Source organism: Stomoxys calcitrans, chromosome 2 (assembly GCF_963082655.1).
Source record: "Stomoxys calcitrans chromosome 2, idStoCalc2.1, whole genome shotgun sequence".
NCBI classification, from domain to species: domain Eukaryota; kingdom Metazoa; phylum Arthropoda; class Insecta; order Diptera; family Muscidae; genus Stomoxys; species Stomoxys calcitrans.
This window is the reverse complement of record NC_081553.1, coordinates 164,107,981-164,130,245: the sequence shown is the minus strand read 5'-3', so window position 1 is coordinate 164,130,245 and position 22,265 is coordinate 164,107,981. Positions and strand designations below refer to the sequence as shown.

At 38.5% G+C, this 22,265-nt stretch overlaps 1 protein-coding gene across 2 annotated transcripts in view; it reads left to right on the top strand.

The window, feature by feature from the left end:
* Nucleotides 1–22,265, top strand: part of LOC106084263 (LIM domain-containing protein A) — a 906,287-nt gene that overhangs the window by 589,876 nt on the left and 294,146 nt on the right. For both annotated transcript variants that reach the window (XM_059363496.1, XM_059363495.1), the window contains one exon: nt 371–543. In XM_059363496.1, the coding sequence (XP_059219479.1) occupies nt 371–543 (173 nt within the window). The remainder of the gene's footprint in view (nt 1–370; nt 544–22,265) is intronic.

The window sequence follows — 22,265 nt, the reverse complement described above, 5'->3', positions numbered from 1 at the left end:
GATATAACTGCTATGGGACATAAGGTATGCAATTTTCACCGAATTTTGATGGAAGGTGGTTTACATATACACCCGAGGTGGTGGGTATCCAAAGTTCGGCACGGCCGAACTTAATGCTTTTTACTTGTTAGAGTTTACTTTATAGTTTTTAGAGCGCATAACAAGTTGATTACTGGCGTAGGTGTATGTCCATAGTGGCATGGGGCGGATTAATATCTGCCCCACTTTTTCAACCTCACCTAACCTTTAACACCAACTAGTCATGTCGTTTTCTCCTTATACTTATATAGTAGTTCAATAACTATTTTTATTATACCACTATTGTTTTAACATTACAATATAACTTACATTACACTTTGTCTCATTGCAGGAACCCATTGAATTGAAGAAACGCTTGGAAGAAGTGCGTCTGCTTGAATCGCGACGCTCAGCACGCTTAGCCGATCAGGATACAGATTTTGCACGTTTAGCCGACATGGGTGGAGACAGACGCAAGCCATCACACAGTATTGAGGTGCCATTATCAGCCACGCCCCAGCACAAGTAAGTGTTTAATTAATCGAAAAGCAATATTGAAAAAAGAAGAAAAAAAACGAAACAACGAAAAACAAACAGAGAATTATTTTCGCTTTTTTTATTTATTGCTCACAATTTAAAATTGTTATTGGATGAAAATGAAACAAAAAAGAAAAGTTATGTAAATTGTAAAAATCAACACATCAATACAAATAAAAAAGCCAGGGAAATAAACAACACTCGGCAAACGATGGTCTATGAAACAAAGACTAGAGGTATGAGGCGGTGGTTACAGTACAGGAACCCCTAGAATAAACAAGAGAATATAAATAAATACTAGTAATAAATGAATTATACAAAAAAAAAAAAAAAATGAATGCTGCCCCTTGTGGGGGTACATTCACATAAACGCTCATGTGTATATGTTAGCATGGACGTCGCAACTTTTTAAGCGTTCCAGTGCGAGTGCCAGTGAACGATAGTTTTCTAATTTAACAGCAACACATATTTCTTTTTCTTTCTTCTCTTTTATATTTTTTTTGCTTTCATTTGTTTTTAACAACAACATAACACACAAAAAGTCGTAATTAAAACAAAGACACCAATTAATATGAAGGAATAACAAAAACAAAATAATTACAATTAAGTCGCAATTTGCTATCTTATCTCTTCGTTACTATGCATGTTGTAATTGTGGGGAACTTCAAATGTGCGATTTATGTGCCAGCGTTCTTACACAATAACGTCGCGCCAGGCTGCATGGGAGCAGCCGGGAACACTAAAATGAAATGAATTTCTAAGCCTAGGCTTTTAACAAGCAGACAATGTCAAGGCATGCCACAGATATGTTACCATTGAGGAATAATTTATTATGCACTCGTCATAGACACTTGAAAAGTTGATTTTATTGCAATGGGAAACACAAAGAATTCATTTTTTATATGTTTTTGTCTACCACAAGGAAATACAAGAACAGCTGAAATACACACTGCGAGAAGTTCATAAGCGGAGCGTTCGATTTTTGAAATTATTTCAAAACCAGTAAGGAAAGGCAAAAGTCGGGCGATGCCGACTATATAATACCCTACACCACCTAGTGCATCCAGTACCTTTTATATGTAGAGCTCATCTCGAAATTTAGTCAGACTTTAGTTTGGATACCAATTGAAATAGCAATTTAGAACCTTGTAAGATTTTCCTCTCCACAGGACAAAAGATTTGCATTTCCACATCTTTCATAGGCCATATCGGATAAAAGATTATATGGGAGTTATATCGAAACCTGTGCCAATTTTAATGACACATACTGGGGCATGAAATAGAACATCTCACGCCCTATATTGTAGAGATATGACCAAAATTATGGGTTTTACTGCCTTAAAAGTTCATATCGGATGAAACATACACATTGGAGCTATATCTAAATTAGGACTGATTTTGAATGAAATTTTGCGCACGTATTGCAATTTAAACGTCTCATGCAAAATCGGACGAAAATTGTGGATTCTACAGCCTTAAAATGCCAATTCGGATGAACGACATATATGGGAGCTATATCTAAATCTAAACCGATTTTTATGAAATTTTGCAAATACAGTCACAAAAACGACTCCACGCCAAATTTGGTGAAGATCGGACCAAAATTGTGGCTTCTACAGCTTTAATAGTTCAAATCACATGAAAGACCTGTAACAAAACAGTCCGTGCCGATTTTCATGAAATTTTGCACACACATAAAGATGTCAAATAAAATACTTCAAGCCAAATTTTGTAGAGATCGGTAAAAAATTGTGGCTTCTACAGCCTTAAAAGGCTATATCGGATGAATGATATGTATGGGAGCTATATCTAAATCTGAACCGATTTTCATGAAATTTTCCACACATATTAGGACGTCAAATAAAACACCTCGCGTAAAATATTTTAAAGATCGGACTCAAACTGTGGCTTTTACAGCCTTAAAAGTAAATATCGGATGAAAGATATATATGGGAGCTATATCTAAATCTGAACCGACTTTTATAAGATTTTGCACACATACGTAGACCTCAAAAAAAGTATCCAATGCCGAATTTTGTGAAGATCGGACCAATATTGTGGCTTCTACAGCCTTAAACGTCCAGATCGGATGAAAAATATATATGGGAGCTATATCTAAATCTGAACCGATTTTTTTCAAAATCAATAGCATTTGTTCTTGGGACAAAAAAGTGACATGTGCAAAATTTCGTGACAATCAGACAGCAAATACGACCTGCACTTTGATTACAAGAATACATGTACTCGTAGACGGACATGGCTAAATCGACTCAGAAAGTGATTCTGAGTCGATCGGTATATTTATCAATGGGTTTTCTCCTTCTTAGCGTTGCAAACAAATGCACAAAGTGGTGGTATAGGGTATTATAGATTTGTGATTTAGGGCGTGCCCCCAAATTGTATATCAAATTCTTTTTCAACTCTCAAATACCTTTCATTTGAGTCCCATATTGCCATAATGGGTCAATTAATCTGTTTTGGGTGGCGTTTTTGGTGTAAGGGGGACATCAACAAATTATATAACCGTTATCTAAAAATTATATAACCTATGTTTCCTTTTTTGATTCTAAGGAACAAACAAACAAATCGAGTCTTATATAGTCATGATGGGTCATATGTCCATTTGGGGAGTTTTTAGGGGGGTAGGATGACCCCCTACACTTCGATCAGATTCGTAATCTACTCCCGAATACCTTTCATTTAAGCCCCACATTGATATGGACGACCAATTTTTCTGTTTTTAGACATTTTGGGGTTAGTGCGACTTCCTGGGTACTTGGAGCCAATTTTTAATACCATATTCGTATTCTATTCTTCTCTTCCATTTGATATCCATATTGTCTATATCGGTCCACTTGTGATTTTGGGTGGTATTTTTGGGGTAACGGGAAGGGTCCGCCCCCTTCCGATATCGTCCTTTCTTCTTCCTGACCATATTCGTTATCTACTCCCGAATACCTTTCATTTGAGTCCCATATAGTCATGATTGTCAAATAAACCTATTTTAAGGGGTTTTGGGGCTGGGGCGGTCCCCCAGGTACTTGGACCCAATTTTTATTATGAAATTCGTACTCTACTCTTGAATACCTTTCATTTGAATCCCATATTGTCCCGATCGCTCTACTTTTATTTTTGGGTAATACTTTAGGAATAAAGGGGAGGGTCTGTCTGTCTCCCGATATCAAAAAATTATATAGCCTATGTTTCTTTCCAGACCAACCTACACAATCTGTGAGAATTGCAAGGTAATCGGTTCAGCCGTTTTTGAGTCTATACGGAACAAACAAGCAAACAAACCCAAATTGAATTTTATATATTAAAGAAGATTCTTTCTTTCCCTATAAAGAGATAGTGGTCAAAGAACTTGACAAATACAATACATGGTGGAGGGTATATAAGATTGGGCATGGTCGAACTTGGCACGCTTTTACTTGCTTCTAATTGATTTTCAATTAACCAATTGTGAACCCCTTCACAGTTTAATGGATTGTAAACTGCAATTCGAAAGTCATTTGGGGTTCAAGCATGATGAGGCCTTTACAAATGACGCCTCAATAAAAATTCATTATGTGTATACTGTGGCTCCAAATGATATGGAAACACTTAAAGTCATCGACCAGCAGCCATGTTATTACGCAGCTACAATATTTCATTATACCCACCACCAAAGAATAGGGGGTATATTCATTTAGTCATTCAGTGTGTAACACATGGCAATATCCATTTTGCTGACCCTACAAAGTATATATATTTCGGATCGTTGTAAAATTCTAAGACGATTTAACGATATTCGTGTGTCTTCAGTTGTAATCATGCTACAGTCTTTAAAAATGGAGATATTGAGTTGAAATTTTGCACAGACTCGTATTCATGTTTGAAAATGCAACGAGTTGGCTTAAAACTTCTCCTTGAATGAGGATTTTTATGGACGTAATGATAGCGCTTTTCTCCCAAATTCGTTTGCTGGGATGTGTTTACATGCAAGTCTATTGCACTTCTCATGCCATTCCATTCCATTCTTAAGGCAGCTGATAGTCGTAGTAAATACTCGATTCCACATATTTATAAATTAAATTATTTCACAGACGTCGCGACGACATCTAATGCGCCGTATTCCAATACGGAAAGCCAAGTAGTTGGCATTATTATTTTTCTATTGCTAGTGATAAGAGTTTTGCAAGCACTCATACGAAATATTTCTACTTGCTAAATTGCAACCAAAACAAAGCACAAATTAAAAAAAAATGCTGCCTTAGTACATAGCAAATGCAAATGCTTTTTCAAAAAGAAAGAAATGCAGTCACTTAACCAAGGCCCGATTTCCTTTTGCGCTCTCTTTCCTTACCACACTCTCACTTTGATGGCAATCAAGCAATGAAAATTAACTGTCACAACGACAATAAAAACAAAACGTGGCAATAACGACAGTGATAACGCTGCATCTAAAGCCGGCCACTTTCCCAATTGGTATTCAAATCAAGCTAAACTAAATTCAACAAACAACAAGTAAACAAACTTTGGATAATCTTTTGATATTTACCATCCTATTTCATTATAACTCCACTACTATGCAAATTTTGCCCATGAACAATCCACTAAGCAACAGGGGCAAACTTCTCACATACCAATGAGTGCAGTCCGATTCAAGTTTAAGCTCAATGATAAGGGCCGCAGTGCGACACCTCTTTGGAGAGAAGTTTTACATGGCATAGTATCTCACAAATGTTGCCAGCATTAGGAGGGGAAACCACCGCGGAAAATTTTTCTGATGGTCTCGCCCCGACTCGAACCCAGGCGTTCAGCGTCATAGGCGGATAGTCTAATCTGTGCGCTACAGTGGCCACCACTACCATATCAATGGCCATATCCAAACGTGGGCTGATCAACTTCATATTTGATTCAGGCACTAAAAAGCCTTGTACAAGTCACAGTTTCAGTTAAATCTGGCCTAAATCGCAAAATCTTTTTTGAAATACGTTCCGATCTGAACCGTAATTGGCCTTTAATGGGCTTAAAACCCTAAATTGAAAGATCGGTCTATATGACAGCTAGATCCAAATAAGGTCCGATCTAGATCATATTCGCGACAGATGTTAGGAGTCTCAATACAATTCACTGTTCCAATTTCAGCGAAATCAGATAATTATTACGCCTTTTATGGGCCTTAGACCCCTAATCGAAAGATTTGTGTAAAAGACAGCTATAACAAAATATTGTCCTACCATATTTGGTTTGAATATTGCGAGTCTTGATACAACTCGCCGTTTCAAATTTCATCGAAATCAGACAATGATTACGTCTTTTATGGACTTAATACCGTTTAACGGAAGATCGGTTGTTGTTGTTGTTGTTGTAGCAGTGTGTTGTACACTGAGGCGGCAGCCCTTGCCGATGGATAACTCCATCGGGTCAATCCGGTACGTACAACCGGCTGCCATGGGATTGAAGATCGGTCTTATTACAACGTGTTTTTTCTTTTTCAAATTTCAGCGAAATCGGATCTGGAGCATATTCGGGAAAGACGTTGGGACTGTTTCATATTTTAGGGAAATCAGACAATAAATGCGCCTTTTGTGAGCTTATAACCCTTAATCGGCATAAATCTAAATATGGTCCGATTGCCCATTCAAAAACTTAACCTACATATAGAAAAAACTATACTACGGCCCTGGTGATGGATATAAAAGGATAATAAAAAACTTTTGGAATTTAATACGACACAGTTAGATCATGTAGAAGTCGTAAGACCGTGCTATGTTTGGGATGGCCGAATCTTGGCAACCCACCACCATGGATTCTGCTAAAATTTTAACTAAGGTGAAGGGAAACAATAACTTCTAGGAGCCGTTAAGTCTTATCAGTAGACCGGTTTATATGGGAACTATGTCAAGTTACAGACCGACTTGTACCATGCCGAAAACGGTTGTTTGAAGACGTAACATATTGTATATCATGTTGTTAACCGATTTGGACCAAACATGGCGGTCTTCAAAGAACACTTTCTGCGTTGCGCAAAAGTTAGCATATCTGTCTTTGAAACAATTAAAACAATTTTTTTCAGCGTTAGTTATCCCCTCCTAAAGCTGGCGACATTTGTGAGGTACTCTGCCATGCATAGAGGTACTATGCTATGCGACACACCATTCGGACTCGGCTTTAAAAAGGAGGTACCTTATCAATGCATTGATTATACTCAACGATATTTGCTTTTCAAAATAGCAAACAAGTTTGCTGTTTCAGCAAACAAAAGGCTGCTGTTTTAGCAAACCGTGCAGCCTGCTATTTCAACTAACAAAATCAGTTGTTTCAGAATTTGTTTTGTTTTGTTTTGTTTTGTTTTGTTTTGTTTTGTTTTGTTTTGTTTTGTTTTGTTTTGTTTTGTTTTGTTTTGTTTTGTTTTGTTTTGTTTTGTTTTGTTTTGTTTTGTTTTGTTTTGTTTTGTTTTGTTTTGTTTTGTTTTGTTTTGTTTTGTTTTGTTTTGTTTTGTTTTGTTTTGTTTTGTTTTGTTTTGTTTTGTTTTGTTTTGTTTTGTTTTGTTTTGTTTTGTTTTGTTTTGTTTTGTTTTGTTTTGTTTTGTTTTGTTTTGTTTTGTTTTGTTTTGTTTTGTTTTGTTTTGTTTTGTTTTGTTTTGTTTTGTTTTGTTTTGTTTTGTTTTGTTTTGTTTTGTTTTGTTTTGTTTTGTTTTGTTTTGTTTTGTTTTGTTTTGTTTTGTTTTGTTTTGTTTTGTTTTGTTTTGTTTTGTTTTGTTTTGTTTTGTTTTGTTTTGTTTTGTTTTGTTTTGTTTTGTTTTGTTTTGTTTTGTTTTGTTTTGTTTTGTTTTGTTTTGTTTTGTTTCACTTAATTTATTTTAGTTTATTCTACTGTTTTTACTCTCATTCTTCATAAATTAAGCAGCAGACTTTGTTTGAAAGCAACAAACATTTTAGCAAGCTGCCTGCTGGTCTGAAATAACAAACATTACGCTACTACAGCAGAACTACTGCTGTAATAACAGCACAATTAGCTATTAACAGTCAGCAGATTTTTTGCTGTGAGTATACAAGTTCCCGACTTCTTAATTATACGATTGCTTTATGCGGGTCATTGATTTTAATTTCCCTTTTCTCTCAGAGATTTTTATTGGTTTGACAAATTATCTTGAGTGTGGTTAGGCCTAAGAAACCTCACCCCTCACTCCCTCACATATGTAAGTGTGTTAAAGAAAAACAGCAATTAATAACAATAATAGTGAATAATAATGAGCATATGATGAGCCGCAATGAGGCGTGCTGGGCAACAGACAGGGTGCTTTGGATTAGGCGAACGGGTGTGGCCCTTATTATGACATCAAAACACGCTTAACTTGTGATAATTGCTGGCTGCGTAGAAACACACACACATACCAATGGACAAGGGGGAGGCAAAGAGAGATGCCTAACCAAGACTTTTCAGCTGTGCCATGGGCTATGTGAATCTATCCAAACATTCATCCATATGATCATTTTGGCCTATAGTCAATCTAAGGCTATTTGTTATTGTTATTATTATTGAAACATACTCGCAAAGTGCTGTCATGGACAAATTTATAATCTATTGCGTTGTAATGTTGCAATTGAAATTGTCTTGCAAACAGAGCCTTCTTTCAGAGCAACTCATAACCACACAGCCGATGAGTAGTATGAAGATGATGATAATGATGCCGATGCCGATGTCGATGCCGATGCTATTGACGGCCACGATGACTTGTGATTGCATATGACTTTGTATCCACCATAGACATTCAAGCATACATGGATCCATCCATTTATCTCTGTGGCCATTGTAAATGTTAATGTGTTCCATTATTTGTGCTGTCTATGCCAGTGTGGGCTTTCAGAAAGTGCGTGTCTAATAGTCCATACCACAAACCCCACCCTTCTGTATGGCGAACGATGGGAGACCCATTGGAATGTCCGTCCAGCCTATTCAATTGAATTTTAATGAATTGAAATTCAATTAGAAATTCCATTAATTTGAAATTGGAAGACTTTTCCGTCTTTAGGATAAATAAACTTTAGTTGCCATTACTATATAGCAATTTGCTGATCTCTGATGTAATTTTCCAACGGCGAATGGTTCTCGATTTTGTTTTTTTTCCAATTGAATTGTTTATTTAACTTTCATTGCACAAAATGCAAAGATTATTGTAAACAATGGAGAAGAATACAAAAAGTTCAACGAATTTTCAATACCCTAAAAGTTCTTTCAGAGGAAGAGTTGAATGGGGAGAACTTTTTTTAATATTACCATTTATGTTAAGCAAATAAATTTAAAAAAATTCTTTACTCAAAATCGAGTTGCAATAGATAAAAATGAAATGTGCACCATGTACGTCTGTATGGTGATTAGGGTAAAATTTATAGATTTGTCCCTTATGCATTTTTTACTTTGATAGATAATTTTTTTTACAAAATTCGCAATGTTTGTGGCCCTTTTAGTTCTCTTCTTGTCGTTTCTTCTGAATTTTTTCATTATTTATCTTGATATTATTTTTAGATTTTTTCTGTTAAATTGCTAGCATAGCTCTGCTAAGCTCGTAACAGGGTGCTGTTAATTGAATGGGTTTGTGTCTCTGCTAGTTAAAGTTAACTTTATCTTCAGGGACATCTTTACGTTCAAATCAGTCAAAATTTAATGCTTATTGGGGCAGTAGCAGATTAATCGGCAGTTCGGTTTATATGCGAACTAAGTCGGGTTATAGACTAATTTGTACCATACTTACAACGGATGCTGGAAGTCATGAGGAAACAATTAATGCTAACTATGAGTATAGTAGATAATAACTATGGCTTTAAAGAGCCCATGATGCAACATGCAACTGTGGACATGCACCTAAGCCAGTTGTGCACCCTTAAGTAACCTCCAAAAGAAAATCTATGTCAGGAATTGTGTACCACAAACTAAATCCTTAATTGTTTTCCTTAATTCAGTTTATGTATGGTATTGTGTCCCCACCTAGGTGCGGGTACAAATTTTGCCCATGAACATTCCATTAAGGAACAGGGGCAAACTTCTCACATATCAATGAGTGCAGTCCGATTCAAGTTTAAGCTCAATGATAGGGGGTCTCCTTTTTATAGCCGAGTCTGAACGGCGGGCCGCAGTGCGACACCTCTTTGGAGAGAAGTTTTACATGGAAAAGTACCTCACAAATGTTGCCAGCTACGAGGGGATAACCGCCGCTGAAATTTTTTTCTGATTGTCTCGCCAGGATTCGAAACCTGGCGGTCAGTACATAGGCGCACATACTAACCTCTGCGCTACCGTGGCCTCCAGTCCTCTGGTATCCACTGTGAAATCATCTGCTCTTTCATTTCCCCTGGCTCCACTATGGCCCGACACCCAAACATTGCGGATAGTGCCATCCTCATAGAAAGCGTTTATGCCCTTCTTACACATCAAGACGTTTCATAACCTACCGTTCTGGTTGTTATTGCCCTGATGCCCAGTTTACTGTCCGAAAAGTTGTTCACACTCGACGTCCTCGCTTAAATACCACACCACCTCACGCCAAGAGCCGTCAATATATGGATGGCACTATCGATGTTTTATTTTTTGTCTAGTTATCGATTGATATTCGACCAGAGTTAAATTTTTTCTAAAATTTAAGAGTTTTCGACTCTGAATATATTCTTTAAGATACATTGCACCTATAGAGGGCGCTTTTCATGCGATTGGTCTACAATTTTGCACAATGATTTCTCTAATGACTACCAACTGATTTTATTAAATTTCATTTTATTCGATATATCGAATGTTGCGATTATCGATAGTTTGCCAGCTCTACTTAAGAACCCATCCGCTACGCAGACGATGTTATAACACTTCTAAGGGATATGTATCGGAACGAGCTATGCAGAAGGGCCGAAAAGGTCTTAATGCACCACGTTTCCTCAAAAAGACGATTTCGATATCTGACAAGGTCAAATACTTAGGTGTGATCTTGGACAGGAAACCGAATTGAAAGTGTCATATTCAGGAGCGTACTGAGAAGGCTCACAGATGTTGGGTACTATGTAGACGGGCCGTAGGCTCGAAATGGGGCCTGGGAGGATGGGATCAGCTCATACCATCGCGGTAAAATCGGGGCGACGATAGGAAACCTGGAAGGAAGGGAAGAGGTTTCCGATCGGATATGTGAGATAAACTTTGAAGTCGAGTGCGAGGCACTGCTGCCATCGGCACTGTCTTGGATTGACGGAATCCTAGTATTGCCATCTGGTAGATCATGTCACACGGATGGATCGAAGCTAGAGGACAGAGTGGGCCTGGGGGTTTATATTGAGAACCCAGGGACTGAGATCTGTTTTAGACTGCCTGACCATAATACGGTCCTGCAGGCGGAGATCCGAACGATCACGGAATGCGTGAAGTGGTGTGGTGCTAACGTGAGGACGTCGAGTGTGAACCACTTTACGGACAGTAAAATTGCCATAAGGTCAATAATAACCGGGACGGTAAGGTCACGAACAGTCTTGCAGTGTAACGCCATCTCAGAGGATGGGAAAGTCCGCATCGTTAGGGTGCCGGGCCATAACGGAGTAAGGGGAAATGAAAGGGCAGACGATTTCGCGGTAAATGCCAGATGACTGCCGTCAATAAACTTGGTTAACCCACAGCCTACGGGTCGAAGCAGTGCGAGTTAAGGTAGTGGGCGACGAATGCGCATGCATGAAACGGTCGGTAGGACGGCTAAACTCCTATGGGGGATCCAGATCGTGAGAAGACGAGACTTTTTCTGAAAGGAAGCAAGAAGGAGGTCAGTATAGCTATCAGTATCATAATGGGACACATAGGACTACGAGCTCACTTATGTAAGATCGGTGCGGCAAGTGATACCATGTGTTGGGCATGCGGGGAAGATGATGAGACGTTGGAGCATTACCCGGCTATGGAGATGGCGATCCTCGTCAAGCTCTTACAGGGGAGCAAGCTCGTTCCGGTCTCTAAAACCGAACCCCGAGGGGAACATCATGTCCATTGGTTATTTAAGGGCGCCAATATCTATACCAGTGTGAACTTGGCAACACTTCGTGTCAGCTAAACTGCAGAAATATTGCGTCAATTTTCAAAGATATCAAAGACAGTGTTCAGTTGGTTCGAATAGTTGACTTCGGTTTTCCTTATCATGGTGTAAAAATTCCTAAAATTGATTTGCCATTATGTTCCACACTGTGACATTTTGTTACTATTTTGCAGTTTTCCAATCAAGTTGTTATTTTTTTTTTTATTTAGATTCACTCCCCACCTTCTGCAAGCCAACGAATGCATTTGCAGTTGCATAGCTTTTATGCAATGCGGAAGTTAAATTAAGAATTTGTTTGCTTTTGCTGATTCAGATATCAACTGAGTTGGATCCTCGTTGCTATTGCTGCATGCGTATATTCCAAACACTCAACCATTTTCCATTCACCCGAAGGCGGGGGGGTTTGATTGGTTTGCAGTGATGTTCCATTGTTATTGCCGCCTTCGCTGTGGTGCTCATCGTCAATATTTGTTGCGTTTTACTAATGGGGAAAAGGCGAATAAGCAAGTTATAATACTTTCTGCAACGAAATTTTGCCTATGTGAATGTTTTTCTAAAAATATTCATGCAGATTTCCGACATCGAGCAAAAAATAGTGGCGATGGATGGAAGATGACGATAAGAGTCTGTTATTATTTTTATTTTTCGCCGACATACTCTTGGCAGAAGCCTTGAAAGCAAAATGTGGCACACGTTTTCAACTAGAAATTTGTTATTTCGCCTAGGTGAGCTAGGTGTGGCAAGCGAGGCAGTCGGGCCAAATACATCATCGTTCCCATCTCTATAAATTTGTGTAGTTAAGTATTTAAATGTGTTTATTTATAAGCAGCTGATATTGAAGTGCGGCCATATGTACTTACTTATCTGCAAGAGTATTAGGGTGTAACGATGATTTCAACTCAATGGTTTAAGAATAGAATTTCTTAGGAGCTGCATTTGGCTCAACCCATTATTCCCCTATATGGCTGCATTGTCGGTCTTGTGTTTCTTTTTCTTCGGTCTGTGTTGTTGCTTTTTCCTTTTGTTAGACAAATGGTACAAAAATAAATATTTGTTTTAAATGCTACATTTTACAATAACATTTTAATGCTGCACATTTACATTCTATTTATTTGATTTCCATGGTAATTAGAATAACATGTCTAACACAGTACTCGTACACATGCACTTTTACCTACAGATCAGATGTTTGCTTGGCTAGAGATACATCTTTGATACATGTGTATGTGCTCAGGCTCATATGCTGTTGGTTGTAATCGGAAAGGTTAAAATGAAACATTTTCTAGTCAACATTAGCATACATATGCACATGTTTGTTATGTACATTTTGTGCATTCTGTTGCATCCATTTCATATGAGACCAAATTCCAAATTCCAAACCTGAGCTGATTTCCATCAATCTATAGCCGTATTCATTGTGGCAAGAATTAGTTATGCGTACCAAATCTGGTGATGATTAGACCAGAAATGCGACCTGTATTTAGATAACAAATGAGGTCTTGATTACAAATGAGTCCATCTTGGCGCAAGCTGGCCGCCTATGACGTTGAATGTCTGCGTTCGTATCGGTGCGAGAACATCGGAAACAAGAAAAAACGTACGAACCAAAATAGATTCTGCTAAAAATTTACACAAATTATCTTAGTTGAAAGGGAATGTGTGAATTTTATATTAAGTACCAAATTTCTTTTAAATCAGACGAAACTTATTCTACACTCAACGAAATTTGTTATTTAAAACAGCAAAAATTTTTGCTAAAATAACAGATTTATTTGCTGGAAAAGTAAGCATTACTGTTGTTTCTGCAAACATAAAGCTACTGTTTTAGCAAAAAATTCGCACTGCTATTTCAGACTGAAAAGCCCTATTATTTTAAATAAGACAATTAAGAGCGTGCTAAGAATATTGAATAAGAACTGTTATGCAATTGGTGCTATATCAAGTTATAGTCCGATTCGGACCATAAATGAATGCTGAACATTGTAGAAGGCATTGTGTAATATTTCAGTTCATTCGAATTAGAAATGCTCCTTGTAGGGGCTCGAGAAGCAAAATCGGGAGATAGGTTTGTATTAGAGCTGTATCAAACTATTGTATTAGAGCTGTATCAAACATATTAGACACGTATGTTGTAGGTCATGAGAGAAGCCGTTGTACAAAATTTCAGCCAAATCGGATGACAATTGCGCCCCCTAGAGGCTAAAGAAATCAAGATCCCAGATCGGTTTATATGGCAGCTATATCAGGTTATGTACCGATTTGCGTAACGTCAACGTCTAAGCGCCCGCATCGCGACAAGGTCATTAGCCATCGCCGGAGGATGGGAGCTATAAACACTGATTTAGTCCGTTCTTAGCACGGTTGTTGGTAAACGTAATAGAACCCTACGTGGAAATTTTCAGTCAAATCGTACAACAATTTTGGTTTTTTGGGGCTCAAAATGTCAATTCGGGAGATCGGTTCATATGGAAGCAATGTCAGGTAGACCGATTTGAGCCTTTGGAAGTCGTATCAAAACACACCGTGCAAAATTTCCAACCACCAATTGTTTCCAAGCGGATAACAATTGGTGGTTCTACGGACTAAAAGTCAAATCGAAGGACCAATTTATATGGCAGCTATTAAAAAAATCTGAACCGATATGACCTATTTGCAATCTCCAATGACCTAAAATTACAAGCAATATCTGTTGAAAATTTCTTCTGATATCTTTATGCATTCTCTATCGCGATTTTGGCAGACGGACGGACGGACAGACAGGACTTAGAATGCCAAGACGATCAAGAGTATATATATATTTTATGGGGTTGAACGGAATGACTAGATTCGTAAGCCACCATCCTATGGTAGTGTTAATAAACATTTTTCGGTGGGTATTATACGAATACCTTCACTAATGCTGGCGACAAATGTGTGTTATTCAGTCATGTAAAATGTATCTATCAAATGATATGGCTCTGCTGCAGACCGTTGGGATCGCCAAAAAAAGCAGTTCCCCAATTATTGGGCTTAAACTTGAATCGTACATCACTCGTTGAGAGAAGTAGTAGTTTATTATGACTTCTTTTGATACTCCACTTTTGCCCCACACTGTAATGTCATAACATTGATAACATTTTCATAATAATGGTGGGGTTTCTATCAATGCTTCTTCTTCTCGGTTGTGAGTTTGTTCAATTTTATATGTGCATAAACTGGATAGTAATACGCATTATAGAACGCTCTAAAACAAGTTGACCTCATAACAGCTTTGATAAAATTATTCATTCCGTTCGACATGAAATGCAATCGCATAGAATGACCTGCTTCCCTGCCCAGCACTTTTCGCTCTGCACTATTGCATGCTGCCTTCCATCCATTCATCTATCCTTCCATCCATCCATCATCTCTAGCCCTGGATATGGGGGGAAATTTAGAACAAAAAAAAAAAAAAAAATATACCGACACACACAGAAAGCACGAGCACGACCGGCTAGTAGAAAAGCAAAAAAGTGGTGCATCAGTGTGCAAGTCAACATGTTCACAAGGCGAGAACTTTTTCATAGAATTCTGAACTGTGAAACAAAAAAAAACACAACAAAACAAAAAAAAAGAAAAACCGAGTCTAATGAAAAACAACTTCAAACGAGATCTAAGTGCTGTTTTATTATTACCATTTTTTATACCCTCCACCATAAGATGGGGGGTATACTAATTTCGTCATTCTGTTTGTAACTACTCGAAATATTCGTCTGAGACCCCATAAAGTATATATATTCTTGATCGTCGTGACATTTTATGTCGATCTAGCCATGTCCGTCCGTCCGTCCGTCCGTCTGTCTGTCGAAAGCACGCTAACTGCCGAAGGAGTAAAGCTAGCCGCTTGAAATTTTGCACAAATACTTCTTATTAGTGTAGGTCGGTTGGTATTGTAAATGGGCCATATCGGTCCATGTTTTGATATAGCTGCCATATAAACCGATCTTGGGTCTTGACTTCTTGAGCCTCTAGAGTGCGCAATTCTTATCCGATTGAAATGAAATTTTGCACGACGTGTTTTGTTATTATATTCAACAACTGTGCCAAGTATGGTTCAAATCGGTTCATAACCTGATATAGCTGCCATATAAATCGATCTTGGGTCTTGACTTCTTGAGCCTCTAGAGGGCGCAATTCTTATCCGATTGAAATGGAATTTCGCACGACGTGTTTTGTTATGATACCCAACAACTGTGCCAAGTATGGTTTAAATCGGTCTATAACCTGATATAGCTGCCATATAAACCGATCTTGGGTCTTGACTTCTTGAGCCTCTAGAGTGTTCAATTCTTATCCGATTGGAATGAATTTTTGGCACCAAGTATTTCGTTATGATATCCAACAACTGTGCCAAGTATGGTTAAAATCGGTCCATAACCTGATATAGCTGTCATATAAACAGATCTGGAGATTTGACTTCTTGAGCTTCTAGAGGGCGCAATTCCTATCCGATTTGGCTGAAATTTTGCATGACGTATTTTATTTTTACTTTCAACAACTGTGTCAAATAAGGTTCAAATCGGTTCATAATCTGATATAGCTGCCATATAAACCGATCTGGGATCTTGACTTCTTGACCCCTAGAAGTCGCAATTATTATTACCGATATGCCTGAAATTTTGTACGACGGATCCTCTCATGGCCATCAACAAACGTGTTTATTATGGTCTGAATCGGTATATAGCCCGATACAGATCCCATATAAATCGTTCTCTCTATTTTACTTCGTGAGCCCCAATGGGCGCAATTCTTATACGAATTGGCTAAAATTTTACACAGGTCTCCAACATATAATTTAATTGTGGTCCGAACCGGACCATATCTTGATATCGTTTTAATAGCAGAGCAACTCTTTTCTTATATCCTTTTTTGCCTAAGAAGAGATGCCGGGAAAAGAACTCGACAAATGCGATCCATGGTGGAGGGTATATAAGATTCGGCCCGGCCGAACTTAGCACGCTTTTACTTGTTTTCCTCTTCTATTTTTTGTTTAGTTCTCAAACAAAAGAGTAGGAAAAAACAACAAAATCGGTTAACACTACAGCAGAAACAACAACTGACAGTGATACTGACTTTACCGGCCGTATGCGTTTTTTATTTTCACTCCAAAACAGGAAATATAACGCTCATCTGCTCTAGTGCTACTCTGGGCTGGTTTTGTTGTTTTTAGCCTGACATTTACGGCAATAACTTTTTAAATACCGGTACATTTTAGAACTGCCATAAACACGCACAGATGTCGGTCTTGTTGTTGTTGTTGTCGTAGAGTTAATATTCTATTTTCTTATTTCTTTTTGTTTATTAGGATAAGCCGATAAAGGCTATTTTAGAACGGAATATTTTTTTTTTTTTTTTGGAAAAGAGCAACAGATAAATTATCGATATAAAGGTAGAGATTTTGAGCTGGGACAAAGGTTCGTTTTATTGTAAATGGCTTAGCTCTTAGTTGTAGAAGTTTATGTGTGTCTGTATATAAACGAAAACGTAACACATCGATCCTCTTGACATTTTGTGTTGATTTAGTCATGTCCTTCCGTTTGTCTGTCTCTCGAAAGCATGCTGACTTACGAAGGAGTAAAAAGCTAGGCGCCGGAAATTTTGCACAAAATCATAGGTCGGTTGGGATTGTAAATGGGCCACATCGGTCCATGTGATGATATAGCTGCCATATAAAGCGATTTCGGATCCTGACTTCTTGAGCCTCTAGAGGCGCAATTCTCAATCCGACTTAACTGTGCCAAGAATGGTCCAACTTCGAACTTGTATTGTAGCATTATGGTGAAGATTTACGCTACGTGTAAAACTTCAGCCACATCGAATGACAATTGCGGTTTCCAGTAGCTCTAGATGTCAAAACTAGAGATCGGTTTATTAGAAACTATATCGGGTTATAGGCGGATTTGAACTGTACTTGGCGAAGTTTTTGGAAATCCCCATCGGACAATACATGCAAACTTCAGCCAAATCGGATAACAATTGACGCTTCCAGGGACTCACAAAGTAAAATCGTGAGATCGGTTTATACCAGGATATAGACTGATTTGAACCATACTTACCACGGATGTTGGAAGTTGTTGGAAAACATTTTGTCCAAAAGTTCATACAAATTAGAAAAAAAGAGACTTCTAAGGGCTTAAGATGTCAAATCGGGAGATCGGTTTATATGGGAGCCATAGCACAATTGTTTGAAGTCTTCACAAAACACTATATGCGCAATTCTAGCCAAATCGGATAACGATTACGATTCCAGGGGTTCAAGAAGTATATTCGGGAGATCGGTTTATTGGGGTTGTATAGCAGGTTATACACCGGTTTGGGCCATGCTTACCACGTATGTAGGAATTTATAAAAAAAACAAATTGCAAATTTTGCCCATGAACTTTCCATTAAGGAGCAGGTGCAAACTTCTCACCTATCAATGAGTGCAGTCCAATTCAAGTTTAAGCTCAATGATGAGGGGCCTCCTTTTTATAGTCGAGTCCGAACGGCGTACCACAGTGCCACACCTCTTTGCAGAGAAGTTTTACATGGCAAAGTACCTCACAAATGTTGCCAGCATCAGGAGGGGAAAGCCACAGCTGAAAATTTTTTCTGATGTTCACACCAGGATTCGAACCCAGGCGTTCAGCGTCATAGGCGGACATCCTAAACTCTGCGCTACGGTGGCCTCCCGCTTTAAAAAAAAAAAAAAAAACACTCGGTGCTAAATTTCATCCAATTCGCCCCAATTGGGGCTGAAATATTTTTTAAGGCTGCTTTGACGCCGTGGGCACCCACACATGGACGTACCAACAGCACTCAGCACCATCGCATAGAACACGTTTAAACCAAGAATGGTTAGTAAAACTTTTCTCACCGAATTTCTTTCATGCAGTGCAAGTCGCTAGATGGCAGTCGGATGGATTTTTCTATTTGGGCTATTTTAAGTTGAATTAGAGCTGGCAAACTATCGATAATCGCAATATACGATATTTTCCAAATTTCTAACAACAAATATCGATAGTATCGATACTATCAGTTGGAAGTCATATGAAAAATCATTGTACAAAATGTCCGCCCAATCGAATGAAAATCGCGCCCTCTATAGGCGCAATGCATCTTGTAGGATACATTTAGTGTCGGATCACACATTGTTGTTCAATTCGCAAAAATTTTATCTTTGCCGTTAGTATCGAAGGGAAAAATATCAAACGATATTCAGACAAAAAATAAAATATCGATAGTATCGATAGTTTCGATAGTTGCGACACCCTAGCAAGAAAGAGAAGGGAAAGAAAATGTGCGACATTGAACCATAGCCAGAGGTTTTACATGAATAAAAGAAATAGGGAGAATGAAGAACCAGAGCGGGGGAAAAAGCACCCATCCTTCATGCAAGCACGTATGTGACTTCGCCGGATCTCATCGCACCCTACGCCCGAACCATACCCTCCCGTCCACAAATCTTAAGAGACCTCCCAGAGATACGTTCGAAAGATCACCCAGATCGCAGTAGAACCGCCTCCCCAGAAAGGAAACTTTCATCCTTGCAGACCTGGGCATGAACATCAAGACATCTTCTGCAGAAGTAATTGTTCAGTATTCCCATATGCACCGCCATGCGGTCTATGGCACAGTGTCCGGTTATGACCCCTGTTAATGTGCTCAGCGGCCTTTTATCGAACGGAGGCAACTTCTTCGTCCTCCTTCGTTCAATGACAGATCAGAACGCCTTAGCGGTCCAGCAATTACCCACTGAGTCCCATTTTGCCTCGAACCCGCTCTGGTTATCTCATCTACTAAGTACAGTACCTTGACAAATGGCACGTAGCAAGACCGGTGACTGGTTCGTTTGGTCCAGACAAACCCCCCTCTACAGTACCTCGACAAATGTTCACGTAGGCAAGACCGGTGACTGGTTCGTCTGGTGCCGACGAACGCCTTAGCGGTCCGGCAATTACCCACTGAGTCCCATCTCGCCAACGACCCCGCTCTAGCTATCTCATCTGCTATGTGTAGTACCTCGACTAATGGCACGTAGGCAAGACCGGTGACTGGTTCGTCTTGTGCAGACAAATCCCTCTTGTAGCATTCGTCCGGCCGTTAATTTGCTGGAATACCTTCAGCATCTCATCGTAGATCCGTGGTCTATCCAGGGACTTCAAACAATCCGTTGCACACCGCGACTTCATCTTTCTCAAACCTGAGGCCTTGAACAACTCATATTGTCTATCAAAATCCTTAGTTTTGAGGGTAATAGATTCCTAATCAGAATTTCTCATGCGGCTACTGTAATGGCCAGGTAAGGTCAAAATACGGCAATGGGCCAAAAAATCGGCAGATACCATTCGTGCAGTTTGTTAACCGACTCATCATAAACAAGTAAGCGCGTGCTAAGTTCGGCCGGGCCGAATCTTATGTACCCTCCACCATGGATCGCATATGTCGAGTTCTATGCGCGGTATCTCTTTTTAGGCAAACAAAGAATATTGAATAATAACTATTATGCTGTTGGAGCTATATCAAGTCATAGTCCGATTAGGACCATAAATGAATGCTGAACATTGGATAAAAATTGCGTCTTGTAGGGGCTCAAGAAGCAAACTCGGGAAATAAGTTAATATGGGAGCTGTGTCAAGCTATTGATCGATTCAGACTATATTAGACATGTATGTTGAAGGTCATGAGAGAAGACGTTGTACAAAATTTCAGTCAAATCGGACGAGAATTGCGCCCTCTATTGGCTCAAGAAGTCAAAATCCCAGATAGGTTTATATGAAAGCTATACCAGATTATGAACCGATTTGAACCATACTCAGTGCAGTTGTTGGAAGTGATACCAAAACACCACTTGCAAAATTTCAGTCAAATCGGACGAGAATTGCGCCCTCTAGAAGCTGAAGAAGTCAAGACCCAAAATCGGTTTATATGGCAGCAATATCAAAACATGGACCGATTTGGCCCTTTTTCAAGAAGTCAAGGTCCAAGATCGGTTTATACGACAGCTATACCAGATTATGAACCGATTTGAACCATACTTAACTAAGTTGGTGGAAGTAATACCAAAACACTACGTACAAAATTTTATTCAGACACGACGAGAATTGCGCCCTCTAGAGGCTGGAAACGTCAAGACCCAAGGTCGGTTTATATAGCAGCTATATCAAAACATGGACCGATTTGGCCCATTTTCAATACCAACTGACCTACACTTTTAAACAGTATTTGTGCAAAATTTCAAGCGGCTAGCTTTACTCCTTCGAAAATTAGCGTGCTTTCGACATACAGACAGACGGACAGACATAGCTAGATTGGCTTTAAATGACATGACGATCAAGAATATATATACATTATGGGGTCTCAGATGCATATTTCGAGGTGTTACAAACAGAATGACGAAATTAGTATACCCCCATCCTATGGTGGAGGGTATAAAAATCATACTGCAAAATCGAACCAACTTTCTCAATTTTATTTTTATCAAAAGTTTTCCCCTCTTTCTGTGCCAAAAAACACAATTATATTTATTATGCTTTGAGATGTGATAATTTTTGGCTTGTTTTGAGAATTTCCGACTTTGACATCATTCATGACATGCCGAGATTGTCCACCCCATACATTAGTGTCGACAAGTTTGCAATCGATCAATTGCAGAGTCGTTTGAAGTGCTGTTGTGTTTTTCTAGTTTACATAATTAAAATAATTATTATTAATAAATTTACATGTTTTTGTCACCATAACAGCGTTAATTTCTCATGACAACCCTGACAGAACGACAATATTCGTTCAACAACAGCAGCAGTGGCTGCGACACTACAATAGCCATAAATATTAGCAGTAACAATTTTTTTGTGTATAAAATAAATAAATAAATAGGTACATTAGAGTGTCCCAAAAAGTGTTTTTTTTTCATATTTTAACCATAAAAACCATATCAGTGTGTGCTTTGTTTATGAATTTCATTCTAGTATTCATTCTAAAATTCGCAACGTCCAACTTTGGACGCCTTGCCGACACTGGTTATCGCTAACCGATTGCCATAATATTTCGTATTTGTTTATTGCGATCAAAATAAAAACAAATGGAGGCTATGCGTTTCCCTTTTTGGAAAAAATCTCCCTTAAAGCGTGGGACAGTCTAATGTGTATATATTGCACATGTATATAGGTATATATTGATGTGAGTGTATTTACAAGAGTGTAACGATAGTAAAAATATGTTAAAGTTTGAATTTTTATTTATGATGAGTCTTCAATCAACATCACTGTTTAAAAATTCCGGAGTCTCCGTTGTATAACCCGTTGTATCTAAATATCTGCGAAAATATGACTAGAGTGGTCGTATTGCCACAAAAACTCTTAAAATAGCCTACAAAACTTTTTATACCCTCCACCATAGGATGGGGGGTATACTAATTTCGTCATTCTGTTTGTAACTACTCGAAATATTCGCTTGAGACCCCATAAAGTATATATATTCTTGATCGTCGTGATATTTTATGTCGATCTAGCCATGTCCGTCCGTCCGTCTGTCTGTCGAAAGCACGCTAACTTCCGAAGGAGTAAAGCTAGCCGCTTGAAATTTTGCATAAATACTTCTTATTAGTGTAGGTCGGTTGGTATTGTAAATGGGTCATATCGGTCCATGTTTTGATATAGCTGCCATATAA